Source organism: Jaculus jaculus, chromosome X (genome assembly GCF_020740685.1).
Source record: "Jaculus jaculus isolate mJacJac1 chromosome X, mJacJac1.mat.Y.cur, whole genome shotgun sequence".
Taxonomy (NCBI): domain Eukaryota; kingdom Metazoa; phylum Chordata; class Mammalia; order Rodentia; family Dipodidae; genus Jaculus; species Jaculus jaculus.
Genome location: NC_059125.1, coordinates 23,675,214 through 23,684,236, shown reverse-complemented (window position 1 = coordinate 23,684,236; position 9,023 = coordinate 23,675,214). Strand labels below are relative to the sequence as shown.

Sequence of the window (9,023 nt, the reverse complement as noted above, 5' to 3'; positions counted from 1 at the left end):
GGCAGTTTGTGGGAGAGACAAGCTGTATTCTTCTTGTGTTCTCAGAATTTGAACAGATTTTAATTTAGAAGAATTGACTGGTATGACAAGTGGATATGACACAGATAGAACTTAAGTTTGGGGTAGGACATAGCAGCCCACTTTAGCTACAATCATTTGAGAAATTATGACCATTGAGATTGGGCCAGCTGTTCGATGTTAGTACAATAGGAGGAATGCTAACTCTTAAATGGAATTTGCTTGAAGGAAGAATGCTGATGGAGTTTTCCTGCTCTTCAAAGATGGTTTGATTTCTCTGTGGATTAACAAATTTGGTAGCCCACCTGGTACTAAGGGAGTATAAGAAATGCAGGAAGAAAGTGTCATTTCACTTGCAATGGTTGTTTTTTTTTTTTTGTTTTTTTGTTTTTTTGTAAATGGGCACTTGGCAATGTGAGAGAGGGTGGTTGGAGTCCCTGTGTGGAAAGTTGATGGAGCCATGAGCAGAGACCTCAGGATTATAGAGATGTCAGTACTGTGGGATAGCTGCCAAAGAAAGCTGCTGACTCAGGATGGAGTTGTTCCCAATCTGTGGGCATCTTAGCTGGAGGGATGGAAGCAGAACCCTAGAGACTTTGTTACTGGTCACAGTTCTTGGACTTGGAGCTATAGGATTTGATATTTGTCCTGCTTGTTTTAGATCCTGTATTGGTTTAATCTTCTCTTGCTATGTCATCTTTTGAAGTGTGACTTTATTCTGTGTCATTATATGTAGCTAACTTGAGTCATTATTTTATAGGCTTACAGTTAAAGGGCTATCTTGAGTCTCACACATGAGTTCTTAGACTTTGTAATTTTAACAGTGTTGGGATTGATAAAAACTATGTGGACCTTTAAAATTTAAATGAATGCATTTTACATCCTTAGATGGCCCTGATATTATGGGGATCTGGAATGGAATGTGGTGGTTTTTATTAGATGTTCCCCATAAACTTGTGTGCTTTGAATGCTTAGTGCCCAACTGATGGAAATTTGGGAGGTGGAGCCTTGCTGGATGACATGTGTTACTGGGGATGGACCTTGAGGTTCATTAGCTCCCAGATTTACAGTGTTAGTTCAGCTCACTTTCATGTTGCTGTTTTCTACCTGCTGTTGTGATGTCTAGCTTCTTCTCTACCATATTTCTCCTACCACCATGAAGCTTTCCCTAAAGGATATATGTCAAAACATAAACTTTTCCTCCCATTAGTTGTTTTTGATTGGTTGGATTTTCCTAGCATGAGAAGGTAAATGCAACAGTGTTTAATCAAAAGTCTGTGTCTAGGAAGGTGATAGGCCCTAAGGAAGAAGCTACTACTCTTGTTTGACTAAATGGATATATTGTGCTCATCAAACAATATCAGAGCCAAAGGATGGCGAGGAGTACTTTTGAATGATGTCTTCTAGACTTGAAGTCGCCATTGCAATAATGACCCCATAGCAGCTACCATGACCTACAAAAGACCTGTACAATTATTATTAGACTCTGGCTATAATCTCTCTTAAGCAGACCTTATGTTTCTATATTCAATCAACTCTTTGTTTCTCTTGTAACTACTTTAAGGGTTTATTATTTTCCTATCATTATTCCTTTTTTATTTAAAATATTTTATTTATTTATTTTTAATTAATTTATTTGAGAGAGAGGAAGAAGCAGACAGAGAGAGAGAAAATAGGTGTTCCAGACAACTCCAGACTCCTGTATAACCTTGTGCATATGGCTTACATGGGTTCTGCAGACTCAAACCTGGGTCCTTTGGCTTTGCAGGCAAGTCCCTTAACTGCTAAGACATTTCTCCAGCCCCTATCATTATTCTTAACCAACTATTTACTGTAGCCCTTAAGAAATATGCTGCATCACCTAAAAGAGAATCCATTTATAGAAGTTAACACACCATTGACAATTAACTGTCTCTATACAGCTGTATACTTTTCCTAAAAGCCTCTGAAAAATAATTTGGCATCTGCTGAGAGAACTAGGAACATTTTCAGTATTCTGTAATATTTCAATTATATTTTTTATGAAATTAGGTTGATATTCTCTAAGTATCTTAAATTGAATTAACTCTAAAAATGAATGCATAGTCTTTTTTTTTTGAAATTTTATTTATTTATTTGAGAGAAAGAGGCAGAGTGAGTGAGAGAGAATGGGTGTGCCAGGGCCTTCAGCCACTGCAAATGAACTCCAGATGCATGTGCTACCTTATGCATCTGGCTTATGTAGGTCCTGGAGAATCAAACCGGGATCCGTTGCCTTTACAGGCAAATGCCTTAACCACTAAGCAATCTCTCCAGCCCGGCATCCTACTATTAACTTTACACAAATTTTATCAGATTAAATTTCTCAAGCTTTCCCTCAAACTGTTCGAATTGTTTAAAATCATGGATGGGTACAGGTCTAGGGAAACCCCATTCCTCCCTGAAGAACTACTGGAAACTCATGGTTGTTGGAGAGTAAGTCTCATTTTATTCAATGTTTTAGCTACTGGGAAGTTCTCCATGATCCAATAAATAATAAATAATGTCCCATCCATGCTGTGTGAGCAACCCTAATTAAACTCAGTGGGACTGACGGGGGGGGGGGAGAGAGATAGGGGACATATGAAAGTAGGAGGTAGACTGGTTGGAGAAAAGGATTCAGCAGGAATGAAAAGGGTAAAAGTGATTAGAGAGGGAAACAAGGGGTAACTATAATAAAGATATGTCATGCACATGTGTGAAATTGTCAAAAGTGTCAAATCGTTTTTTAAACTTACATGTTTTTGAAAATATTTATTTATTTCCTTATTTGAGAAAGAGAGAAAGAGAGAGTGTGTGTATATGTTAACGTGTGTTGTGAGGACATACCAGGGCCACTTTGCTGCTACAAAAGAACTCCTGATGGATGGGGCACTTGGTGCATCTGAATTTACATAGGTATTAGGGAATTGAAGTAAGGTCAACACATTAGGGAACTGAAGTAAGGTCAACATGCTTTGAAAGCAAGTGCTTTTAACCATTGAGCAATCTCCCCTGTCAGAAAGTGTTAATTGATTTTAAAGAAAGGTATTTCTTGTCAGGCGCTGTGGGTTTCTAAGTGAATATGTTTCTGCTCTTTCCTATACCATCATTTCATACGGCAAATTTACTTTAAAATACTGAGAGGTTTAATAACACAATTATTCATGAGTGTAGCAAGTTTCCATCTTCAAATAAACATATAAAAGTTGCATGGGTATGGAGGCCAAATTCAGGGCCTACAAAAAATAAGCAGTTCCTGGATATCGCAAGATATGAAATAATATTCTTTCTGAACCTCATGAGCTTCCATACTTCATTTACATACCTCAGCTCAAGTGCTCTGGAAGCTGCCATTTTGGCCTATGCCGCTTCCCCTGCCACCAGTTTTCTTCGCCCCTGAAATCTTCTCCTATAACCTGTGGTCTTCATTTAGGATGGGTCTGCTTCCTTCCCTGAAATTCCAGAGTCTGCTGTTTTCCGCAAGTTGCTTCTGTGACCTTCTCCATCCTTGGAAATGTCGGACCAAGACCAACCGAGCAGCAGCAGTGGGAAGGGGAAAGAGGAGAAGGCCGTGCCACACCTCGAGCACCAAAGCTGCGCTGAAGAGGAGGAGGAGGAGAAGGATGGCGCCCAGGCGGAGGGACAGATGTCCTCATCCCACGGCAGCCCACTTAACTACTCAGTAATGGGTCTGAGTTCAGCTGGGGCTGGTGACGGACATGGCAGTGCCCCTATAAGAGACAGCACAGTCAGTCAAGGTAAGGGCCCGGGCAATTCTGGTGCCACTGCTGTCGGCTGTGATGGCGTTCATGATGATGGCGGCAGTGGTGATAGTGCTGGCCATAGTGGTGGTGGTGCTAGTGATGGCAATGCAATGGCCATGGTAGTGGTGGTGGTGATGGAAATGGCCATGGTGATGGTAGTGATGGTGATGGCTATGAGGATGGTGAAGATGATAGTAATGGTGACAATCTTACAGGTGGTGATCGTGATGACAATGGTGGTGGAGTCAGTCTTTTTGGCTTGGAGGACGCTGAAATATTTGATAGGCATACAGAAACCCTGCTGGAGCACATGCTGAGACAGTACCCATTTCCATTGGAGGTGGTGGAGAACAATAGTGAGACCCAGGAAGAGCCTGAGGGATGTTCTCAGCCCAGGAGGGCCAGAGGTGAGCAGAGTCACTTTTATGAAAATGCTTCTCTAGACCAGTGGCTGTCCTTAGAGACAAGTGCTCTCCCGAGACCTCGCTGGCAAGTTCTTTCCAGGCTGCGGGACAGGCAGCTGGGGTCAAGTGCCCACTTTGTGCGTGATGCCTGTGGTGCAAGAGTCTTTGTCCAGCGCTTCTGCCTACAGTATGGTCTAGCAGGCCATGCCGCATGTGTCAATACAGTGCACTTTAACCAGCGTGGTACCAGGCTGGCCAGTGGAAGTGATAACCTGCATGTGATTGTTTGGGACTGGGTACACCAGCGTCCAGTACTGAACTTTTACAGTGGCCACCAAAATAATGTCCTGCAGGCTCAGTTCCTTCCTAATTGTGATGATTCCATGCTGGCTACATCTGGTCTTGATGGGCGCGTCCGGGTAGCATACCTCTCTGCTATGCCATCCACCAAGATCACCAAGTGTTTGGTGAGGCACAGGGGAGCAGCTCATAAGTTGGCTCTGGAGCCCGACTCCCCTTTCAAGTTCCTCTCTTGTGGTGAAGATGGTGTTGTGTTCAAAATTGACCTCCGGCAAAGTCCACCAGCTTCAAAAGTGGTTGTGACAAAAGAGAATGAGAAGAAAGTGGGACTATATGCAATCTGTACCAATCCTGCTAATATCTATCAATTTGGAGTGGGTGGACAGGATCAGTTTGTAAGGATTTATGACCAGAGGAAAATTGACCAGAAAGAGAACAATGGAGTACTCAAGAAGTTCTGTCCTCATCACCTGGCTGAAACCAATTCTCCACCATATGTCACAGGCCTTACATATAGTCATGATGGCACTGAGCTCCTAGCCAGCTATAATGATGATGATATCTTCCTCTTCATCTCTGCTGATTATGATGGAGCTCAGTATCAGAAGAGATACAAGGGACACAAAAATAATGCCACAGTAAAGAGTGTCAATTTTTATGGCCCCAGAAGTGAATTTGTGGTGAGTGGTAGTGACTGTGGGCACATTTTTTTTTGGGACAAATCATCTTGCCAGATTGTTCAGTTATTGGAGGCAGATGAGAGAGGTTCTGTAACCTCTATTGATCCCCATCCTAACCTGCCTGTGATGGCAAGCTGTGGCCTAGATGAGGAAGTCAAGGTCTGGGCCCCCACAGCTGGAGCTCCCACTGAGCTTCGTGGAATAAAGGATGTAGTTATGTTGAACAGGCAGAAACAAGATGACCTTAGCTTTCAGCAAGCTTCCCTCTTTGACAACAACATGCTCTTCTTCCTTACAAGTCAATTTACAGAAAGTCATTTTAGGAGGCATAGGACTGCTCCTAGACTTGGTGCCAGCAGTGCAGGGGCAGATGTCACCTACAGTGAAGAGGAGGATAGCCAAGAGAGAGTAGAATTACCCCCATCCTGAATGCCCAGTACCTCTTAAAGCTGAGTACCCCTTCAGTACACTACTTTAAAATTCAGCTTGATCAGTTTTTTTTCTTTTGTCTTCTGTTTTCTGAAAGTTAAGAAAAATTCATCTCTTGCATCTAGTTGCTTTATACACTCTTTCCACTGCTTATTAATTGCTGCTCACTTTTTTTTTTTACTCTCTTTACTCCTTATCCTGATAGGAATTAGGGGTAAAATATAACCATTGTCCTTTGTTCTCTTTTTCTTAACATCAAGAGCTTCCGTTTTCTGGTTAAAAATAGAAAATTTTGATATGTACTCATTTCTCTTACTAAAAATTGTCAACTTTTATGTCTTTGGTAACTTTAATTCTGAATGTTAAGCATTTGTTAAAGTAAAAACTTCAGAATTTCAGCTTCTGAGTATATTTTTTCAGTTGACATAAAAATTTCAGACTTGCAATTTTTAGTCTTCTGTACTATTAGTGAATATTATTTTTTTTATTTGATATATTTCACACTGTCATTTTTAAATACTCAGTACATTTAATTCTGAATGTTAAAGTCTTCAGTTGACACAGAAATTTCAAAGATGTATTTGTGCTTTAGAAATAAAGTTAAATAAAACAAAGCCTGATTTTGTGCAACTCCCTTTGCTTTTTTTCAGAGAAAAGAAGAGCAGGAAATATATATTCTCATGAGATAATTCACCACCTAGAATAAATAACTTGTTTTATTGATATTTTCTGAATTCATTTTAGTTCTGTGGAATGATTTCAACACATTAAGCCTGGAAAGAATTAAACTTGATCATAGTACTTCTTACACTACACTTAAATTTTCTTCAAGTGTCATGGTCAAAACAATGCCACAATGTTAACTTCCAGGATGTTTTCCTGGGATAACCATCTAGAAGTTGGCAGTCAAGAATGTAAGAATTACTCATAGTTGACTAATACATTTGAATTAACTTAATAACAACATTTCAATAAGCGGTACTTATACTTATGTAAAATAGTGTGCTCTAAAACTATTAGAAAATGTAGTAGATATTTATGCAGTACAAGAAATTCTCTGCAGTGGCTTAGAAGAGATTAAGTTGCTTTAAAATTATGTTTAGTCTGCTTAGTGCAAATTTGAGGTGTGGACTGAGCTCTTTGCTACTACTTTCTTTCATATATGTTATTTATTTATTAAAATGTAGAAAATCACCTTTCCCCAAATACCCATGACCTATTTCATCCTTCTTCTTCTAATAAAGAAGGGTGCAGAGTGGAGAGATGCCTCAGAAGTTAAAGGCACTTATTTTCATAACATGGTGGCCTAGATTTGATTCCCCAATACCTACGTAAAGCCACATACACAAAGTGGCACATGCATCTGGCATTCATTTTCAGCAGCAAGAGGTACTGACATGCCCATTCTGTGTCTCTTTATCTTTCATATTTTTTTTTATAAAAACGGGTGTCATGAATCATACTGAGACCTGACAGTGAATGAACCTTGATCATATTTTCTGAAAAGATCATAATACTCCCTCCTATAGGAATAAGTACAGGAAGTTTCATGATGAGATTAGATTTTGAGTGGAAGATTCTCTGAACAAAGTTCCTGTTTACTGAGATTCAGTGCTAGGGAGAAGTGTCTAGTATCTAAAAGCCTGAGAAAGACACTCCATATCTGCTTATCAAGAAATAACAAGGAGACAGATACTGAGGACATTCAACACCTATCAAAGCAGAGATTCAGAGGCTCCTAAGAGTTCATCACTGAAGTAGACATAAAAGACACCCAACATGGCTTAGGAAATTTTGCAGAAGAGAGGGCAGAAATATTGATAGAGTCATAGTTGGGACATCATGCTTAGAGGTATGGTCTCCTCCCAATAACTGCTGCTCCCACAACACATAAACCACAATCTCATGGGGAAAACCTGAACCCCCCTCTGAAGAGGGCCCCCAGTGAAATGGAGGCAGAGACGAGGGAAAGGATGGTACCAACACATGACATATCAATACTTAATATGTCTGTAATTAATAATAATATTAATAAAAGAAATAACCTTAAGGAGCTCCATAGGAAACTCCTCTTTAGAACCAAGGAAGTCTGAGTTGTGCACTTTGGTTTGAAACAGAACATGAGGGAACAGGGTTATTAAATAGGATCCCAGATTTTGGGCACCCTGTGAAACTGGGTTGGGGATGTGTAATAACCAAATAAAACATTGGGATACAACCACACTAGAGATTGCAAGTGGCAGAAGAGTGGCAACAGCAGATTAATTAGGTAGTTTCTTCTCTAGGTGCTTGTGGTAAATTGGTCACTCCGTGGGGGTGCATTATTCTCTCTCAAAGTTAGCCAATCAATAATTTCTCAGGATTCCCTATGGTCACCTGAGATTGTGCTATAGCAGGCATTTGGTCAAAAAGATTTAGAATTAGGTAATGACTTCTTTTTTGTTCTCAGGGAGGACAAAGTAAGCAGGTGCTACTGCATGATGTTCATGTCCCTTTTTGTTCATTGGTTGGCTCAGCTTTGATTGTGTCAGATATCACCCAATTACTCCAGTTCCCTTCATATCTTCTATTAACCTCATTTGCTATATGGAAAAGAGTGCCTGCTTCTGCAGGGTGCTTATGTAATCCCACAGTGATCTGGAGGTATGGAGACAGTGAGAGATAAGTATCAGTTCTAGTGTGTCCTTACTTATCCAGATAATTTTCATTTATTCTTGCTTCCAACAATTTATATCCATCTCTTCTTCCTGACTGCCCTGACAACTTCAGATTTTTGCATTTGAATCACAGAGAAGAATCATATGAAGGAGCCCTTAGTCAGCTCCCACAAGTAAGTCAGTTCCAAACTCTAGTATAAATGTCTTATTAAACCTATATCTCATCCACAGTATTTCTTTGACTTTCACTGAACCTTAACTGATGCAAACTCTCCCCCCATACATGCTATGGGCTAAGTTCCCAGGTTGTTGGGATGTGAATATTTGCCATTTGTAAGGATTAGTATCCCTAAAGGTACAGATCATACATGATTTATATTTATCTATCCACAGAGACAGAAAAATAATTAAATTGAAAATCTACAGGGCACACAACAATAATCCTACCACCTTACATGTACAGGCAGGAGGGTCTTGTATTTAAGTCTAACATGAATATGTACTAATTTCAAGGGCAGTCTGAGTTATATAATGACATCATGTTACCCCCCCCCCCCGCCAAACCAGAAGATACACTTATGATTATAGATGAAAATCCATGATTCTGAGGCTATCTTAGAAATCTGTCATGATTATTAGTTTAAATTCATGTACATAGTAGTTTTCTTAGTACATAAAAGAATGTAGTAAAATGTACTTATGCCTGCCATGAGATAGTGGGAGATTTTATTTTCTTCTATTTAGTAAACACATGAAAGTACACTTTTGCTT

The 9,023-nt window shown here is 39.9% G+C and overlaps 1 protein-coding gene across 1 annotated transcript; it reads left to right on the top strand.

The window, feature by feature from the left end:
- The first annotated feature begins 3,532 nt into the window (after nucleotides 1-3,532).
- LOC101598904 (DDB1- and CUL4-associated factor 8-like) lies at nucleotides 3,533-5,595 on the top strand. Its single transcript, XM_045140511.1, has 2 exons — nucleotides 3,533-4,026; nucleotides 4,068-5,595. The coding sequence occupies exons 1-2, from the start codon at nucleotides 3,533-3,535 to the stop codon at nucleotides 5,593-5,595; spliced, it is 2,022 nt and encodes a 673-aa protein (XP_044996446.1).
- Nucleotides 5,596-9,023: the final 3,428 nt, after the last annotated feature.